At 38.0% G+C, this 20404-nt stretch overlaps 2 protein-coding genes across 3 annotated transcripts; one reads left to right on the top strand and one right to left on the bottom strand.

Moving 5' to 3' along the window:
• Nucleotides 1-321: 321 nt before the first annotated feature.
• Nucleotides 322-6146, top strand: gtpbp1 (GTP binding protein 1). Of its 2 annotated transcripts, XM_077733964.1 has the most exons (14): nucleotides 322-908; nucleotides 2050-2161; nucleotides 2251-2431; nucleotides 2498-2681; nucleotides 3081-3245; nucleotides 3311-3434; nucleotides 3500-3614; nucleotides 3694-3838; nucleotides 3924-4106; nucleotides 4185-4320; nucleotides 4444-4622; nucleotides 4715-4873; nucleotides 5076-5126; nucleotides 5276-6146. In XM_077733964.1, the coding sequence occupies exons 1-14, from the start codon at nucleotides 723-725 to the stop codon at nucleotides 5381-5383; spliced, it is 2028 nt and encodes a 675-aa protein (XP_077590090.1). In that variant the 5' UTR covers nucleotides 322-722; the 3' UTR covers nucleotides 5384-6146. The 2 variants fall into 2 exon arrangements, with proteins under 2 accessions (XP_077590090.1, XP_077590091.1); XM_077733965.1 differs by lacking the exon at nucleotides 5076-5126.
• Nucleotides 6147-6557: 411 nt separating this feature from the next.
• Nucleotides 6558-13613, bottom strand: sgsm3 (small G protein signaling modulator 3). The gene is made up of 21 exons (XM_077733967.1): nucleotides 13445-13613; nucleotides 11690-11770; nucleotides 11503-11588; nucleotides 11204-11267; nucleotides 10837-11048; nucleotides 10627-10734; nucleotides 10335-10478; nucleotides 10045-10240; nucleotides 9759-9904; nucleotides 9450-9680; nucleotides 8820-9002; nucleotides 8536-8691; nucleotides 8391-8445; nucleotides 8266-8315; nucleotides 8014-8166; nucleotides 7850-7920; nucleotides 7650-7698; nucleotides 7431-7516; nucleotides 7227-7349; nucleotides 7069-7129; nucleotides 6558-6930 (listed from the first exon to the last, which is right to left on the bottom strand). Exons 2-21 carry the CDS (start codon nucleotides 11694-11696, stop codon nucleotides 6847-6849), a joined length of 2265 nt encoding a protein of 754 aa, XP_077590093.1. The 5' UTR covers nucleotides 11697-11770; nucleotides 13445-13613; the 3' UTR covers nucleotides 6558-6846.
• Between the last annotated feature and the right edge of the window lie 6791 nt (nucleotides 13614-20404).

Genomic DNA, 20404 nt, shown 5'->3' on the forward strand with positions numbered 1-20404 from the left:
ATTAAATAGATTGGACGTCTATCACCGTCAATGACAGCCATTGAGTTAAATAATTCAATAATTTTCAAGTTTAATCAAGTGCATTGTGCATTAAAATAATAAATCATACGGATGATGAGATAAATGAATAATAAAATGAGAGGAAGAGAAAAATAAATGTGAAGCTAGAAGTCGCTGATCGACTGACACGTCATAATATGCTTACGTCGATGGTAATAGAGTAACTGATGATTACAAAGTGTCTGACGATGATGATGACCATTTGCCGGTCAGCCCTTGTGTTTATCAAACTAGAACAGACTTTGAATGGCAGGTTTGTCCACGTATGACGCCCTGGATTGCACACATATTGCACACTGACATCTGCAGGAACCATGAGAGGAGGAGGAGGAGGCTGTGGAAATATGTTCAACCCTTCTCCACCTTCTCCACGGCATTGGTCCTCTACTCGCATATTCAAGAGAGTTCGAAAGACTATTGGCGAGCATGTAACATATTCACCCACACCCCCTCATTATTATCAACGGGGAGGTGACGTGCTGTTTTGAAAAGCAAACTGACAGTTGACAAAAGGGCTTCTTCTCTCCATTTGCAATGTTTACCAAATTAAGATTATCGGATCTTTAGTTATCAATTGTCCGACGTGGAATAGCAAATCGCCATCACGTCATTCTGGAGAACTTGACCCAAAAAATATCAACAGAATTCGACCTAACGTAGAAATGGCATCAATTGCAGCAGCATCGGTGCATGAGTCGACCTCTGCGCTTGCTGATGCTTTACTACCCGCGAGTATATTCGCACCTGACCGGGGAGGATGCGTGGATGACATCGGGGATGAGTTCTACGATGACGGGGACGTGGTTAACGGCGAGCCCGAGGACCGACGGATTGACTTCACTAGCAAGGTGAAGCTAGGCCCTAGATAGCAATCTGCTAATGCCAGAATGAATGAGATTTTAGTTATAAACGGTGTATTTTAACATATGATCTGCAATATATTACATTATAATTACAGAACAACTATATTGCATCGCGAAAAATACAGATCGTGTTATAAAACGCATTGTTTCGCTTTCCTTTTACTTGCATAGCAATGAATAGCCAGTATCGGCTAAGGTTAGCAGAAAAGCTGCATTGTTGACTTATTAAGATCATATTTCATGTAAATGAAGATCGGAGTCTACAGTTAAGTGTTTTTTTTTAACCTGCAACTCGTTGTTATTAGTTTAGAGTTTGATTAGAGATCAGTGGTATAGTGACAGGTACAACAATAATAAACAACACATGTCTGTATGTAACTACATTGTTATTAACACATGCTGATGAAACAAGTACAACAAATATGGGATGATGACCTGTAATTTGGTTACTTGCCTCAGGAAAACAAACGTATGATGTGCCAATTTTGTTTAAAAAATATTGTTTAACATTTAAAACAAATGTTCAAACTTGTTTAGTAAACAAAGTTTAAATCTAATCTAATTTAATCTAAAAAAAAAGTGGCAAAACATTGCTTTATTTTTAATGTCAGCCCTTTCTAGTGGCACCCTTAAAAGAAACATGCTATTTTATTTGTTGTTGATAATTTTTTTCTTGTTAAACGAGTTGAGTCTATCGGATGATGTAAAGTTAAGAGTGTAGCTGTAATATAATACATTGCCTGCTATTAGTCATCACAAAATATCAATGCTTGCCCTTTCACATTGTTGCATCATTTAGAAATCAACTCTTGTCAATGAAGCCTTTCCTTTGTTTAAATCAACTCAAACTTTTGCACTTTTTAGGCAGACTAAAATATTTGACATTTTAATTTTCATAGTTTTTCTGTGGTATTAAATACAGATTAGTAGGGATTCTGGTAAATATTGGCATCTAAGAAAAATAAGAGTGGTATTTGTGAAAGCAACACATGCATCATAAACAAATCCATTAAATTTTACCCCTAAACTTGACAATTACTACTTAATGAATAGCCAATTAAAAAAAAGTTTTCTTTAAACTCTTACCTCACTGTCACACCTTGTTTCCTCTATACTATATTCAAAGATGGCCCTTGTCAGTCCAAATGGAGAGCAGTACGATTCCTTACTTAACCAACTAAAGGACAGAATGGATGAAGGGTCTGGAGAGACCATCTATGTAGTTGGGATTGGTTCAGGTGAGACCTATTTCTTGCTCATTTTAGGGTCACCACCAAAAGTTGAAAGTTTGTTTAAAAATTGTTTGATTTTTTTTTCTTCGGTAAAGATGGTGGTGATTGGGGTCTCAACGAAAAGGACATGGAAGCTTCAGAGGCCACCGTGAGATCTATGTGTGCACAGCTGGACTCTGATCTGATTCCTCTCAGGGAACGGACTGAGGCGGAAGGTTTGGTTCGTGACTATTTGATCCGGCGGTGTGTTGGGGAGCTGGACTTCCTGGAGGTCAGGTGCGTAGTTAAATCAGATTGTTTTGTATGAAAATGTTTTACAGACATTTCATTTATATTTCTTAGGGTGGCAGTGGTAGGGAATGTGGATGCTGGTAAGAGTACTCTACTTGGGGTGCTAACACATGGAGAACTGGATAACGGCAGAGGCTTTGCTCGCCAGAAACTCTTCAGACATAAGCATGAGATGGAGAGTGGCAGGACAAGCAGTGTGGGAAATGATATCCTCGGGTTTGACCAAGAAGGACAGGTGAGATGTTGGGTTTTGTATAGGAATTTGTAAATTTCCTACTGGAATGTATTCAGATTTGAATCGTTTTCACATCCAGTCCCATTTAATGATCCACTACCATTTCACCTAATACAGCATTATCTTACTTTGGGTTCTAAGCACCAGCTGTTGCTTTCACATGCTTGAGAGCCAGTTTTTCTTTGCTGTGTAGAGTGATAACAATTCAAAAATATTAAAATATGCCTATCATAGTGACAACCACATGCTAGATTTCCATAGGAATACATTTGGATTGATTTGAGTTATCAGTTGTGACAAGCTACAATCAAAAAGGTTTAGAGATTAAAAATATGAATTGCAAATTCATATTATTCAATTGGGATTACCATTTAAATTGCCTAATCTAAATATTCATAGGTGGTGAACAAACCAGACAGCCATGGAGGAAGTCTGGATTGGACCAAAATCTGCGAAAAGTCCTCTAAAGTCATCACCTTCATTGATCTGGCTGGGCACGAGAAATACCTCAAGACAACAGTTTTTGGAATGACTGGACACCTTCCAGATTTTTGCATGCTTATGGTGAGAAATGGCATCAGAGCGCACATTAATATTGCCAGCTTTCCTTAACCTTTCATCCTTTTCAGGTTGGTAGTAATGCAGGAATTGTGGGTATGACCAAAGAACATCTGGGTCTAGCTTTGGCCTTGAACGTGCCGGTGTTTGTTGTGGTGACAAAAATTGACATGTGTCCAGCCAACATTCTTCAAGGTAAGTCGTCTAGGTTTGCCATTTCTTCTGTATTTTTCTACAAGTTTGCTTTCTTATCCTAACAGAGACGTTAAAGCTGCTTCAGAGGTTATTGAAGTCCCCAGGCTGTAGAAAAATCCCAGTCCTGGTACAGAACAAGGATGACGTCATAGTCACTGCATCAAACTTTAGCTCTGAGAGGTAAAAAAAAATCTTTCCCCAAGGCACATTCAGAGTGAGTGCAAGAGTTAAACTATCTGGTTGTGAACCCTTCCCATAGGATGTGTCCCATTTTTCAAATCTCAAACGTAACTGGAGAAAACATGGATTTACTCAAGATGTTTCTAAACCTGCTTTCATCAAGAACGTGCTACAGAGACGATCAGCCAGCTGAGTTTCAGATTGACGACACCTACTCTGTACCGGTATGTTTCCATTACATATAAAAATACTTAGAATTTGTGAAATCTGGTGCTAAATGCAGTTATTTTCTTGTATTGTTTGTTTTAGGGAGTTGGAACAGTCGTATCAGGAACTACTTTACGTGGTTTAATACGCCTGAACGATACCATGCTATTAGGGCCAGACCCTTTGGGCAGTTTCATTCCAATTGCTGTCAAGTCAATCCACCGCAAGAGAATGCCCGTTAAGGAAGTCCGAGGGGGTCAGACTGCATCGTTTGCGCTTAAAAAGGTAAATTAACAAGCACTATTAACTCCGTGAACACACCTCGTGGGGATTTTTGTCTTTTCATGGTCCTGTTTGATACAGATCAAGCGTTCATCCATAAGGAAAGGCATGGTAATGGTTTCCCCAAGGTTGAACCCACAAGCTACTTGGGAGTTTGAGGCAGAGATTCTTGTTCTACATCATCCAACTACGATATCACCCCGCTACCAGGCTATGGGTGGGTAACTGAAAAGTTTATAAAAACAATGTCCTATTTTTTTTGTACTATAGGCAATCTATTTCATTGGAAACAAAGAAAGGTTGCTTACCTTGTCAAGTTTTGCTTTCAATCTCCACACAGTCCACTGTGGCAGCATAAGGCAGACCGCCACCATACTGTCCATGAATAGAGACTGCTTACGGACAGGGGACAAGGCTTCGGTCCACTTCCGCTTTATTAAGACCCCAGAGTATCTTCACTGTGACCAGAGGCTGGTTTTCAGGGAGGGACGCACCAAGGCTGTAGGGACCATCACAAAGGTAAGGTTTAAGATATTTTTGCTTAGATTTCGGGGGGGGGGAAAAGTCAATCAAATGTCCTTCATAAAAAAAACTTTTCTCTTTTTTTTCAGCTGCTGCAGTCCACCAATAATTTGCCATCAAACTCCAAACCCCCACAGATAAAAATGCAATCCACTAAAAAGATGCTTATCCGAAAAGAAGATGGAAACACAGCAACCGGTGATGAGGGCTTATCGATAGCACACTTAATGGGCACAAGCGTAACACAGGTGAGACTAAAAAAGTATTTTTTTCCCAAGATGCTGTTGTTTTTTCTACTTTCAACTTAACCTACTAATTCTTTCTCTAACTTGTCAATTCTCCTGTGCCCTTATTTTCTTCAAAACATTCCATTCATCAATTAATATCGTATCATACATCATGTGTCAAACTTTCCCCTCTCCTTGGCTTACGTGACTGACTCTCAAAAAGGGAGAGGGGGAGGAAGACCCTCAGTTAAAGGAGGGCAACAAAGAGAATAAGGTAAAGTCGGTCATTGAAAGTGGTGATCCTGAGTGGGAAATGAACAAATGCAGATTTCATTAGTTCCATAGTGATTTTACCTTATGGCTTCTGCATGCTCAAAGTTTGTTTTTGCACAACAAAGCTTAACTTCCATCTTTTTCCTGCAGCCAAAGACTGGAGGAGGTGGAAGAAGAAGAGGAGGTCAGCGACACAAAGGAAAAGGACCGAATATTTCAGCCGCGGCAGCCTCCACATCGGCAACAGGAGGAAGCTAAACAGATCCCCTTTGTTTACCACCCAATCATCACTCCATTCCAGCTATTTTAGCGTGAAACACTCTTACCCGTCATTGCCTTTTATACCAGGATTTTATTGTAAAGGGAATTTGAAGAACTATACGCAAAAGGCACAGCTTGGATTTTATGTAATTGACTGTTAATAGTTTACATGACAGCAGAGTGGGATAGCTTGTCACAATCATTTTTTTATCATTAAAAAAAAGGAAAAATACTTCATGGAAGGGATGTAAAACCCCAAGTAAATGTACAAAATACATTTGCAGCTAAAAATAACATCCATGTATTCCATATGGATTTGCAATTAGAACATTTTGTGTACTATTTATACTATTTAAAGTTTTTGGCCACACCCTGATTAAAGATTTAAGTACTGTATAACTGAATGTAGCAGTGAGTAAATAGCCCGTTTATACTTAATCTATGGAATCTGATACGAGTTGTTACATTTTGAAATTTTCAATGAGTTATTTGGCATATATGCAAAATTTTACCCTCTAATATTTAATGTTTTGAACTTGTACAACATTGTATATCCTGCACTCCTCTTCCCACTAGTGTGCTGCATCATGGCTCCATCCAACATAGGTCACAACCCTGTCATCCCAGCAGAAACTCATGATTGTAAAACATGCCATGCTAATTGTAAACTCTGGTATATATCGTGTTACAGCTTGCTACTGTTAACGTGTGACATTTATTCAACTAAATCGAAATAAATTGGTTGTACAGAGCTGCACAATATGTTTTAATTTAGTAGTGTATAGTATTTCAAGAGTTACCATATTCCGGTTAAGGGGAAAATATGTTTTTCTTTCATTTAAAAAAAAAATCTATGGATTGTGGGACAAAAGTTTTACTTCAAAACTCACTACACTGTTGTGGTAGTACACATTCATACTTACCCATGTCAATATAACAAATTGTCAAGGCTATATTCGGCATTTACAATGATTCTTTCAAAAGTAATTTATAACTTACTGCCTTGAGGGATGTTCTGTTTTGATCTTTAAATGCCGAGTTGAATCAAAGTCCAGTGTTTTAGCATGGAAGACCAATAGCTGGTCTTCGCAATAGGCCGTCTTTGAAGTCTCCCTCTTGCACCAACCATCAACTTTTAGGGGGCGGTCTGAAATAAAGTGCTGCAGTCCAGTGAATACCAATTATTCTGTATTGAGTTGGGTTGAACTCCATCATAAAACTTTCACAAAATGTCCTTCAAAATCACATTCAACAAAAATAGGATGCATTTTAATGCACGTGCATTTGAGTTCACACAACTCTGACCTTTCATGGTAACTGGGGGATTGCTGTGATTGAAATGAGTTACCATTATTCACGACAAAGTCCATAAAGTGTCCAGGGATTCGACAAAAATAGGATTCTAAAGATACACGTACTTATGATATACAAACAGCAGTTGGGATGCAGTTTAGTGTTTACTAGCCATCAATATCCCAGCTGAAGAGATGATGTTTCACCAGCATGTCCTGCACACCCTCCTTAAGTGGCCTCTGCTCCTTTTCCTAAAACAGAATGGACATAAGTAAGCAACACGATCAACAGCAAGTCAAGGGAAAACAGGTCTCTTTTTTTTACTGAAAAGAGGACAAGACAATCAAAATATCTTAACATTAGACGACATCCCAATTTTTTTTGTTTACCTCTTTCTGCTCAGGTAATTCACAATCTTGAGACAGACTGAAGGCAAACTTTGAAAGGACCCTGAAGAAAGGAACAAGTTATTTTGAGAGCTTTTGTTGCTGCATTGAAGTTTAATATCTACAGATTCCAGTTGGTCAAAAAAAAATATTAATCCTACCTGAGTTCACATTTGATCTGAACCCATCCAGGACTACGAAGAAATGACCATGGATGATACCATTTCTCTACAGCCGCCATGCTAGAACACAGCACCTCCAGCCATAAGTGTAACACTTGCTCACTGTTAGGGAAAAATGCATGTACATTATTAGTTTGTAATCTTAAAAATGTGTTAATTCTTGTACCGAGTGCGCATACTCACTTAAGGCCAACGCAGACAAGAGACCTGAACTTAATATCCATCTGAATGTGAGCAATGTCATGGCTCATGTTGACTGACTGCACTGCCTGAAAAAAGCACAAAGACAGTCCTCAGACCACAAAATCTCCTTTAAGGTACTTTAACTTTAAACCTTTAGCAAATATCTTTTCCCCCATAAAAACAAAACTTAATTTTTATGTAAATTAAATCTCTACTCACTCTGTAAAGGAGTTCCTCTGGTGTTAACACCTTCCCATCTTCATCTAACCTAGAATAAAATAAATCACACCCTAAATTAAATCTGACAGAATAATTTAGTTATCACTCTTCAAAAATAAAATCAACTTGATAGCATCAGACAAAGTTTAATGGTGCACTTTCCTGTTAAATTCTAAAAAAGAGAAAATGGGTGAGTTTACCTGTAAGTTTTACACAACACCAGTCTGGAGTAGACAGAATTAAAGTCCCTCTCGACCTCTCTGCTGGCAGCCTGAAAAGGAGCCCGTGGAAATAACAAAAGTTGAAGTACTTCTGAAGAAAATCATATTATGACATGACATTTGGCTTTGACAATATCCAATACCTCTTCTATAAATAACCATGGGTGACATGGCCCACCCAAAATGGAGGGTTTCTTGAGCCCATGCAGAAAAATGGCCTTCAGGGCTGGACATAAAGTCCCTCTTGCAAGATCAGTCACAGCTTCTGTTACTGAGTCATCGCCTGCTAACGAGTACTGCAAACAGAACAATAAAGTATTTATAAAAAGCAAAATAACAGGAAAATTATACTCTCTATCATTATAAAGCAGCTTAAAGACATATTAGCTGTGTACCTCTTTACTTCTTTCATCAAGGATTTCTACAAACTTTGCAGGGAACCAGCCTGTTAAAAATCAAGAAAAAATATATATAACCAACTGATGTAGTACAACAGGAAAATCCTCCTGCAAATACAAACCTCGAAGGCCATTGAGCTCTCCAACCCAGCAGTGTTCATCCCTCTGTGAGACAATCTGAGAGCAGCATAATCACAGCTTATCTCAGTCAACAGTTTTATTCATTTTTAACAATGCTAGTTATCCATTTATGTGTCATTATCTTACAGTGATGATATCATTCTTCCTGAAGCCCAATTCATCATCATCATGTCGCTCAAAATCCAGCAAAGCCTTTGCTCGTCTCCGTCTATTTCGGGACACCACTAGGAAATTTTCATGGTCCCGTTGGTGACTCTCCATGGAGTAGTCCGGGGTCAGCTCCTACACAATGGCAAGATGGGTGAAATACTGCACATGGCTATGTCTGTAAGTCATGCTGTAGTGACTTGACATTCTGCAAGAGGAAATTCTTACAACAGATATTCACTAATGGAGTGTTGTGAACTCACAGTGCTGGAGTGACGAGGGTCGAGGCAGTGGAAATGCTCTGAAGTGCGTGTTATGGCCTCTCGAAGGGCCGCAACCAACTCAGTCTGCTTGATGTTTTTAGACTTGAGCGCTTCTGCTTCATCCTCTCCAAATAGCAAAGAGCTAAGTGTAGACTTTCTACGTAAGGACTGCCTCCTCACCACCTAGTATGTTATACAGTATGTCACAATTAGGGGAGAAAAAAATTGTAGCACAATGTTTTTTAAACCACATTTCATATGAAAACAAATGCTGAGAAGCAATGACGCAATTAAAATAATGTTCCTTTAGAGCAGGGGTAGGGACACTTTGGCTCGGGAGCCATATGTGGCTATTTTGATGGGTGTATATGAATTGAATGTTTTTTTTGTCATTATACAAGTGTAATGACATTTAAAGCTGCACCATGGAGTGCACAAATAACAACAAACAAACAAATAATCAATAATAATAATTAAATGTGAAAATAGGAATTGTTTATGGCTCTGTCAAAAAAGTTTAAGAGATACTAGTGATATGGAACACAAGCATGGTCACTACAGAAATTAGACTCATAAGTCAAGGTACCAATTCAGCTTCAGGAAAATGTAGGCTACTCTAAAATGGCTAACCTTGTTGAAATTGGAATTGAGTTGCGTGTTTCCACTGTTGAGCTGAGCCTGTTCATTTAGGATGTAAGCAAGATGTTTGTTTCGATGGGCGTCAAGCGTGTCCTGGGACAGATTCCCTGCTAGTCTCATAGCCTCCCCAAGAACTGCAGGTCCATCCTTCAACTGACTCGGTAAGTCAGACAGTGTGTTAAAAATGGATGCAGAATTCTCTGATGATATGAGCTCCTCCTCCTAAACAAAGCGAAAGCACTTATGAGGCTTGAGGAGGTAATAAGAGAGGCATTCATTATATGTAATCTCAATAAAGACCTTTATCTTGAGCATGCCCAGTGTGATTTGAAATAGGACTATGGAGCCCTGATAGAAAAGCAGATCCCAGATCCTGAGCAGCAACCGGATGTCCACCACACTGGCAAAGGATGTCAGGAACCAGTGCAGTGTTATCAGGGACAGTTCTAAAAACAAAGAGAGGAAATTGCCACATTTAGTACTTTTTATCTTTATCCTTCAATAGTCATGCATGGCTATTATAGTCCAAAAAAATACAGTAATGCTTTTAACCAAGTTCCTTCTTTAGAGCTAAAATAAGCAGTACCTATGTCATGTTCCTGCAAAAGGCGGTCAAGGGCTGGTAAGTACTGAACAATGAGCTGGCGAAGCACTCTTTGGTCTGTTTGGACACCCAAAAGTGTGGAGGAGAAGTACGATGGAGGAAGGAGGTCTTCAATCAGGGCACACATCATCCATAGCACATCCTCCTCCTCCATAAAAAGCAACAGACAGGAAACAACCTAGAAAAATAGGCCAGAAATTCACTAAACTGCATAGATATAGAAACAAGCAGATCTGGAAAAGATGAGTAGATATTTGGAGATAGATATTTACCATGCCAGTTCCCTGACAGTAACCAATATCCGGGTAAAGCCAGGCCAAAGCACGAAGTACCCGTCGCAGGCGTGGAACCCCAACACTTGTTAGGGTACTAAAGCATACATTGGTAGGCATTGTCCGCAACAAGTCCTTCTCTATCTACGGACAGAATAAAAGAGGGGAAAAATGTCATTGCTTTATAAAGCTTCCTTTAACTTTGCCAACATATTTAGAAATGGTTAGAAGCTAATAATAGATTGGAATGACTCATTAGATTTATGATGTGTACACATTTTGGGGACCGAACCTGTTTAGCATTAGAGGTGTCTTCATTCGAGCTGTTTTTGATTATTTCTTTGTAAGAGATCTCAGATGTCCTCTTTTTCTGCAGTGCTCCAGATAAACGCATCCACAACTTAGAGGGAAACAAGATAAATGTTATCGTGTGTTCCTTCCACAATTTAATTTTCCACTGTTGATAAGTTTAACAGGGAACTATATAGCACAAACCAATTACCTGTGGCCTCATGCTATGAGGAATGCCGCCCAGTACGAGTCCCCGTAAGCGTTCAGATCGAGTAAGGACTGGTGCAATTAGCTCCCATGTGAGATCACCTACTGTGTGGTTATGTGTGAACTCTAAATGGGCTTGCCACCGCAATCTTTGTTGAGGGTTTTCACGTTGTGGTGAGCCTTCAATCCCAAGCCAAGGACTGGGCTCATCCGCCTCTGTATAACACAGAAAGAGTATTAGACTAAAACAAGCAATATTCAAGTTGCTATTCAAATCTAAAGCAACTAATGTTAACTCAAATTTCCTTTCCATTTTCTATATAAAAATTGTATAACTTCCCGAGCGATGAAATAAGGGTAAAAAAATGTACCTTCTACATCCACTTTGAAGCCAAACTCGTCATACTTCAGTTCATCCTCTTCCAAGTTGCTTTTCTGTAAAGGGCAAAACATGATTTTAATTTAGCTTGTGGAGGAATAGAACTCATGAAAATATAATGAAAAGTGGGACATAATGGTTAACTATGGAGTGGAGGAGAAATAAATTGTGTGTTTCTATACATAGAAAAACATTATGTTGTAGCAAAAAATGTTTCATATAGTGTGTCAATGCACAGGTTTTAGAGAATCGCCATTAAAAACATTATGCACAAAAAAGTCATGCGCTTACTTGATGGAACTTGGCTAAAATATCCTGGGGCCACATGCTTGGAGTGAGAGCTGAGAAGGGCCCACCAGGGGCAGGAGTATACGTTCCTGAAAGAGAGAAAAACAATCATAGAAACAGCGGAAATGTGTGAATAAAAAATACGCTTTTTGAATGTCTGTAGCTCGCAGAGTATATAAATAATAAATACCCGACATCGAAGTGGTTGTTCGAGTGATCTCTTCTCTATCCAAAGACCAAAGTCAGGTGGACCAGGAGTAACAGGACCTGCCTAAGAGAAAACCACAAAAAAAGTTCAATTAGCAGCTCATTCAAATGTGAAGGTCTCTGGGAATTGTTACAATAACAGAATCAATAAGAAAGAAAATGAGGACTCCTCCTCTCATGACCACATGACTACTGTTCTCACAAGAGAATCATTACTTGCTTCATATTTTCTTCACATTCTGTTCTTCCGGATTAGTCGCCCTTTGGCAAGATTTGCTTACAGATATACAGATCAACAAATGACAAAGCAGCTTCTGTTTAAATAGGGAATATTTATATAAACCTCCTAAGTTCCAGACTCTTGCAAAGCATGCAATGTTATTTTCTCTTTGACATTTAGGCAGATTGGGACCTCAAATAAAGAATTATCTTTTACATGATGTGGTTTCTGAGAAAAATGATGTTGTAGTCCAACATTTAACATTGTAGTCTTTGACATCCAAAAATGTGATGTCCACATGTGAATGGAAGGTTGGTGCAGAGTACCTAGAAATGTACAAATCTTGACTGATGTGTGCAACCACATCCAAAAAAAATGCAAGGCATGCATGAGCCTTCAGCAAAAATGTTCCATTCAGATTCATCCTAAGGAGGATTTAGGACTTAAAAAGAGATGAGAAATCAATTTGAGCATGGGAGGATGGCCAAGCAGCTTCAAGGGATGCGTAACTCGGTACTATTGGGATTTTCAGAGCTGCGCCCTGACATATCCTCTAATCACTTGCCAAAAAAAATGTGAAACTGTTGCACATGTAGCACAAACAGAAAAGTTAAGCTAAAATACTTTTACTGTGGAAAAATCAAGCATTGATGGAACCCTATTAAAGCTTTTAATTTAATTTTCAAGACGAAAGTCATAGTCAAGATGGAAAAAAGTTGATTCAGAAATTAATTAATGAATATCCCTGATTAGACTGCAGAAAAAAAGTGCCAGAAATCCAAGGGGTGAGATGACAATTGCTTTTTAAACTACATTGAGACTGGTCTCACACCTTTATTTGTCCTGGGAAAAACAAAATCTAGCACAATTGTTCTTCTGTGTATGCATAAGATGTGATAAACTGAGCCTCTACAACTCTGCACGCACATCACTGGTGACTCATGCTTTCGTCTAGTAGTGGATTTATGTCCACCCACAGATGATTATGGTTTTTAGCTTGATCTGAAACATTAAACACAAGCCAAATAAGAATACACTTCCTCATTATAATGCACAGGTATTTCAAAACACATGTTCCGTGACGTCATTGAGGATGCAGCATAACTGAAATATTGTTACACAAGAATCCTTACAACAGATCCAAGGTTTTTCATGTGTCATTTAATACCCAATTAGACAAAAAAACGTTTTAAACGATGTTAAAAATAAACTATGGACATGCCATGAACATTTGGGATCATTAGATGACGTAAAACGATTCCAAGTCCCATAATGACGTCGAAAAGGTCTCGATCCGACTAAATATAGCATTACTTTTGCAATCATCCCACAATAACGAATCAACCAAAGTATTTTTAACACTTTTCCTAAGCCATCTATGAGGAACATGAGAATCAGTCCAGTTGCAAGTCATAAACAAATGCAATGTGTTCTTGCAATTGTCAGCTGTTAGCTAGCACTAGCATGTGGCAAGCAATAATGTGTCAGGATGCACAATAACAAGCTAGCCAAACTTACCGTGACATTCGTCAAATGTAAATGCGAAACTATAAAAACACCGATCGCCGCGACATGACGCGTCTCTCTTGGGATCGGAAAATTCACTTAGGTGAAACCATGCACCTGCTCGCGACGTGTTGCTCCGGTGTATCCTTGCACTTTTCAATGCATTTTTTCATAGCCATTTGGAAGAAATAGTTCCACATCCCGGAACAGACGCGTTACGATGACAATATTCATCCGCTAAGCAAGCAGTGACGTAGCACAGTTAAATTCATTCATTTTCCTTATTCACTCTCGCTCAATGGAAAATGGTTTATTTATGAAATAAAAAAGCATGGAAAGAAGTGGGACAGCTGATGACGTCTACACTATTCTACACTATAATAACCAGAGGTTGATCCCAAGAATAAATAGTTATTTATGGGCAGATGACAATGACATTTTGTAGGCATGTTGTATTGCTGTCCTATATAGTACACATTTATCATCTGATTTATTTATGTACTTATTTATTCATTTCATCACTGATTATTCATTTATATTGGTTTGCAGGAGGTGCTGGAGTCTATCCCAACCAGCTATCAAAACACATTGCATACAAGACCAGGAGTGAAAATATTTTGATATTGTTTAACTTTACATTGTAGAGTTTTTTTAGTTTTAGTTTTCCTACCTACTACATACATTATTATTACCACTTTTGCTGAAAAGCAAGATGCAATTCTCTTTTATTCCAGGAGATGACTCTAACGCTCAGAACTTGTTGATTGCAATTTAGCCTTTTAGATAAAAATAAGTGGAATCGAATATTCCGATCCAACACCATCAAACCAATATGCATCAAAGCCTGTTTTGTTATTATTATTACATGTACAGAGGATATCTCTTCAAGAGAATAAAGAATAATACATAAAAAACATGTGTAGTATTGCCATATTTCTTTAACATAATGCTTGAATTTAAAATGTCTAAATGTTGTGCATGCAATAATAATAACAATCCATTTAAATTAAAGTAATGGTGTCACATATTGCAATGGAGTATACATATAACTCTCAAACAAAATACCCCTGACACACTCACACACATGCACACACACTTTTTATGATACACTGCAGTTCAGCACCCTTGCAGACCATGGCCATAAGCATTAGCAGAGAAAGATCCTGTTGTTTTTTCAAAGCAAGCTATTTTTTTCCTGCTCATGTAGTGAATCTCATAACTGATTGATTATGTGGATGAGCACACTTTATTAATTACAATGTACATTCCGAGTAAATTTTTTGTCTGTATTCCTCTCATCTCCTTCTACCTCAGCACTCTTGACTCTTTCACAATGATGGTTTGGCTATTTTAACCCCCTCGTTTTACTTGAACACTCATTTCACTGCACCATGCCACAGTGAGTCACATCAATAAAAATGCTGCAGCCCGAAGCCGACCTTGCCCACAGCTTGCAAAGCCTCAATAGAGCATGCACCCAGCATGTCATATTGTGTGGGTGTGGCTCGACTTATGACTTTTTTTTTACTGTTTACTCCTCATATACTGAGCTGCCTCTGTCATTTTTAATACATTAACGTATAATGAGAAAGTAAAAGCTCATACTGCAATTGCCACAATGTCAGACATAAACAGATAGCAGGAGTGGAGAGGGACACCCAGAGAGAAAGTGGCGAAGGTAATGAAGAGAAAACATCATACGATAAGAGGAGTGTGAATGAAAAAGATAAGAGGATGAGCAAGACCATTATGCGTTTGTGAAGGATGATCATTGTTAGGGTGATGATTAAATGAAAGAACAAAGCCTAGTTTACATTTGGGGGTCTATACAGATTCACTGAAAAAGACAAATGAGTATGGATTGCTATGAAACAGTAGGTTACCATCGGTTAAAAGGAGAAGAGCAAAGAAGCATTTTGTCGGTGGGATTCAGGTTGCTGCAGTTGTGCAGTTTGGAGGGGAGACGGAAGATAGTGCTGTTGCAATATAACAGGAGGTATTGTGCCCCTATGAATCAGTGTGTATTTACATGCATAATTTAGGTGTGTGTGTGTGTGTTTATGTATACAAGCAACAACAGATATTCTATACAAATTAAGCCATCTTCACGTTTAACATCTATTTGGATGCACCATATGCCTCATTTACCTCATAAATCCCACTCCATTGCATTACATATGTCTTGCAATATGAAAGATGAGCAAAAGTGTAAGGTGTGCATGCTCATGTACCCCCGAGGAAACTCCATCTCAATGATATGCATCATTTATGAGTAAAAACGTCAAGATAGGCCAAGTCTGGCTTGGTCTCTTGAGTTGGATCATGGAGCTTTCACGCAAATGTTCTCGCAGTCTCAGTGGAGAACTGGAGGTAAAGGGCACCACTCCAATAAGTCTGCAAAGGCAATGCAGATGGCTGCGAAGGGGGAAAGAATGTTCTTTGCAATTTTTGCATTCCCCTCTGTGGCTAGTCATCCTAACCTATATTTCAGGCTTATCTGCTTTCAATGTGACAAATTTAGATGAGCACATAAATGATATGCAATTGTGCACAGTCCAATCCATACTATAGATAAACACACTTAGTATGCTGATCTCAAAAGGGTGGTATTGTCATCTTGCAGTTCTCACCAAGACATAATTTAATCATTTAGCAGAAAGGTAATTGAAGGGGAGAAAGACATACAATCAGATAACAAATGTGACAACTCTCTTAGCCTATTTTGTTGTGTAATTCGATGTAAACAATCATCATAATGAAATCAATGACTGTGGAGTGTGTTCATGTTTATTATGTGAAGATGAGGGTAAATAAACAACTTACATAATTATATTGTCGACGCAGGTACAGTGCATAATGTGCTTTACATTAGCTCATAGTCACACACACACACACACACACACATTTTAATAGACTAGTGGCATTGCTTCTGTCATGAAAGGTGCGCTATGCCCACTGGGAACAATTTAGGTTTTAGTGTCAGTAATAGATTCTCCTTTGGTTATTTCATAAGGGAACATGGGCTTCATTTTTAGACCAGCATAAAACAGACGAAGCGAAACTGTCTTTCAACCATTGTGCCGGAAAGATCCAAAAGGGCACCCATGTTGCACATCCTGACACAGACTGCTAAATTATGAAAACACTTGCAATGAGCTCTGAACTTGGACAAAAAGCCATGTATTAAGACATATTTTACACCTCAGTACACCTACACAGTGTTAGAAAATTATGCGCAGTATGTACAGAATCAAAAGTATCTGGGAATGCCTTGTGTTTAACATTTGAGGTCTGTTTTCCCATTTTTTTTATGAGGTCTGTCTTGTTCAAAGTGTTCTACGATGTCACACCAGACATTAGCAGAGCAAATAAGTTAATTTTCCTCCAGGAAAATTCTTTCATGTGACTTTGCAAGACTAATCAGTCTGCTCATGCACGTTAAACTCCTCAATCGAGACTGAAGCAAGACTTTCCAAATAACTCAAGCATCCAAACCCAAATTTTCTATACTCTCATGCTTTCAAAACATTACAGCCCCATTTATTTACAACTCAATGCTTGTATTGTTCGTGTATATACGAACATGTCTACTTAACTCTGCTTATCCGACTCGACCATTTGGTGGGTGGGAGGTCATTTGTATTTTGTTAAAGTCAAAAGGCACAGATGAGAGAATGTTGTAGAGAAATAAATCCCTTGAACATACCCATCATGTCTTATATTATTAACTTTTTGTGCAAGCGCTTTAAGCCGTAAACATTTTGCTCAGCACAGCGTGTACATGGCAGCGGTTGTTGTTGTTATTATATGATTGTTTTCAGATTATCAAAATATCTTTGAAAAAAATTGGACCATTATCAAATACATAGTCCACACACATTTTATTGTATGTGTATGTCATTCACCAGCCATTCATATGTGGATCTTAATTGGAAAATATGTACTATAAAGTCCTTGGAGGAATAGAAAGCTACCTGTTTTTGACCTTTAACCTTTGGTCCATTCAATTGTACTGTCCAAATCCGCTACACACTTTTTTTTTTTTATCAGTGACGACTTCAGAGCATTTCATAGAAGCAGTTTGTCTGCTCCAATTAAAGTCTAGTTAGTTCTGCATAACTTCATAATTACCGGCTGCATAACTGCACTTGTATGGCCTTCTGCTTTATATGAGGTGGATATTAGTTTATTGGAATGTAAATTTAACCTCGGGTCTGTGCTAACTAGCAAGAGGAAATTGTTAGTATTTCTCTTTCATCATTCCCAGCCTCTAATTTCTCTACTAGCTAAATATATTTAGATTTAATTATGTTTTGCATTATTCAGAAACAACTGCAAAACACACATTGGTTGGTTATTCAGTGAAGATATTTTTTTGAGGGGCATTTTAAGTTTTCTTTTTAAAAATGGCCTTGTTGAATGCAAAAAATGGCCACGCTCTATGCTTTCATCCATTGGGATGGATTGAGGTGGTCACCAGTGTAGATTTTTCGCTTCCAAATCATTAGTCTTTATATACAGCATAAAAGTCGCGAGGCAGAAGGCTGAGTGGGGGGACAATAAAACCCTCTGGGAAGAAAACTCTGACAGGGGAACCATGATGCATGTGTCGTTGTGGGTTTCATATCTGCCACCACTGATTGCAAGCTAAAAGGATAAAAGGGGAACATGTCCTTGCTTCACATATTTACCGTACTTGCAATGAGAATATACCGCAGTCACCATGTCATTTGTCCCTGTTCGCAAAGCTCGAATCCAATGAGCGTGTAATAGATAAAAAGCATAGTGACGATGAGAAATAGACCAAGGCAATGAAGTTAAATTCAGCTTGGATGAATAAATGCATGATTCTCTAAAGGGCGTAATAAGGTTTACATAAATTCACATTGTCTAGTTTGCTTACTAAGTGTAAGATTGACAGTGATAGCCACACTAAAGCATGAATATACTTCATGGGATTTGATAAACAAAACAATCATAGCAGTAACTATATTTTGGAGATTCCTAAGCAACATCCATTTATGTTACATTCACTCTACCTCAGGGGTGTGCAAACTTTTCGGTTGGGGGTCACATTGACTTTAAAATTTTGACAGATGCACAAGATACGATACATATAAAAAAGTGCATCCGTTAACAGTACATATGAAACATACACAGAAAAAAAGGACTAAAGTATTAACATACTCATCACTCATCATTAAAGTAAAAATTATAAAGTACAAAGTAAAGTCAAAAGGAATGTATTAAAAAATATTAAAATGTCATTTAAAAAAAGATAGAGTGGCTGTAAAACACAAAAAAAACTAATAAGAGTGGATAGAGCTACTGCAACTCGCTTACGCGTGACGGTGCCATCTTGAAAAAAAAAATTTGGATAACGTCGGCGGGCCGTATTAAAAGGCCTTGTGGGCTGGATGTGGCCCGCGGGCCGTAAATTGCCCATATCTGCTCTAGGTATATGAATGAGTTGTAAATAAAAGGAGGAGTATTTGAAACTAGGAGGCAGATGGACACCTCGTGTCTGCTCCACGGATAAGAATCAGGTGGATGAAATGTTAATCAATGGTGTGGCACTGATTGAGATGCTGCAGTGCGCCTTCTGTCAACATTCTCTCAGCCAGACTTTGTGTGCTGTTAGACAATAGACTTCAATGGGTGCTCTAACATGCTTGACTTGATTCAAATATACGTATATAACAAGCAGCAGGGTTCACCATTGGAAAGCTTTTTAAATGACCTAATCTTTAAAGAATTCACTTTAGGTTTCAAAATAAGAAGAAAATTACAAATTGCAATCATAAAGTTGCTGTCAATTCTTTCAGTTGGCTTTTGTTATCATTTTTTTTTTTAGCTTTTGCTTTTATTACTTGTCAGTGTCCAGCTTATTTCACTGACAGGTTAATTTTGTATTTTTATTTTTTATTTTATTGATCAAAGCCTTCAACACAACTTGGTGAAAATAGGGTTTGAAGTTTTGGCTTCCAATGAGATATTCCAGCTGCAATCTGTCACCTTATGTGAGCTTCAAGCTAGTATGAGTTACCTGCATTTGATCAAATATTTAAGGCACTTCCCTTCACCCCACACTCTTCCATGAAGCCATAGCACAGGGAATCAAATATTGAAAGTCTATATTTTAATAAATAAGTGTGGCACACTGCACACATTCTTGCAATTAAAAGTACTTCTGTTAAGAAGTGCTTCGGTGCTCACAGGCAATCATGCATGTAGCTTACACCTAGAAAATCTGCACGCTGATGCATATTACACAAAAAGACATTTTCTCTGTGAGAAACAGGTCAGAATAAAATATTTCGTACTTGTATTTAGCGATTCGGGTTCAGTGTTATGCTCCAATGAAGCTTATGAGATTTGGATTCTTTGTGAAGCAACAAGTAAATTATTGACTTGCTGAATCCAAATTGGATAAAGTATTGGAATTTTTAGCTTTGCTTATTTGACCTAAAAAAAAGACACGATTTTGTCTCAAATTTCCTTTTTTTGTATTTAATTTTTCTTTGTTGCAATTAAGATGTTCGAACTTAGCTATCTTATGTTCATATATATAACTAATGTTCCTTTATGGTGGTAATTCCTACCATAATTTACCATTATTAAATTGTTGGCTATAAAATGTGACTATTCAGACACTCAAAAAGCAAAAGATAAAACAATATATATATAAAACTGCTTGACCTTATGGGATAACTTATCCACAGCATACTTTGATGAGAAATAATGTGCAATCTGTCAATACTTGTTTGAATTTTACATAAAGTGCAAATTCTTCCCCCCACTGTCACCTCTAATTACCCATAAGAGCAAAAAATTTGCTCACTTTTTATCATTACTTTTTAAAAAGCAGAATCAGCAGGTAAAGGAAAATCTTTAAAAAAAAATAATTTTTGCATGACTGTCAAAAAAAAATGTTGTAGAATATTAATATTAAACTGAGCTTGTATCACAGAG

The sequence above is a fragment of the Stigmatopora nigra genome, chromosome 15 (assembly GCF_051989575.1).
Source record: "Stigmatopora nigra isolate UIUO_SnigA chromosome 15, RoL_Snig_1.1, whole genome shotgun sequence".
NCBI classification, from domain to species: domain Eukaryota; kingdom Metazoa; phylum Chordata; class Actinopteri; order Syngnathiformes; family Syngnathidae; genus Stigmatopora; species Stigmatopora nigra.

Excerpts from the sequence above, each read along its gene's own strand:
- gtpbp1 (XM_077733964.1), top strand. The coding sequence starts at position 723 with ATGGCATCAATTGCAGCAGCATCGGTGCATGAGTCGACCTCTGCGCTT. Across the intron at positions 4,107-4,184 it reads CATCGTTTGCGCTTAAAAAG|ATCAAGCGTTCATCCATAAG; the intron begins GTAAATTAACAA and ends TGTTTGATACAG. Across the intron at positions 4,623-4,714 it reads CTGTAGGGACCATCACAAAG|CTGCTGCAGTCCACCAATAA; the intron begins GTAAGGTTTAAG and ends CTTTTTTTTCAG.
- sgsm3 (XM_077733967.1), bottom strand. Across the intron at positions 11,049-11,203 it reads CTTCAAAGTGGATGTAGAAG|AGGCGGATGAGCCCAGTCCT; the intron begins GTACATTTTTTT and ends TGTGTTATACAG. Across the intron at positions 7,517-7,649 it reads CAGAGGAACTCCTTTACAGA|GCAGTGCAGTCAGTCAACAT; the intron begins GTGAGTAGAGAT and ends TGCTTTTTTCAG.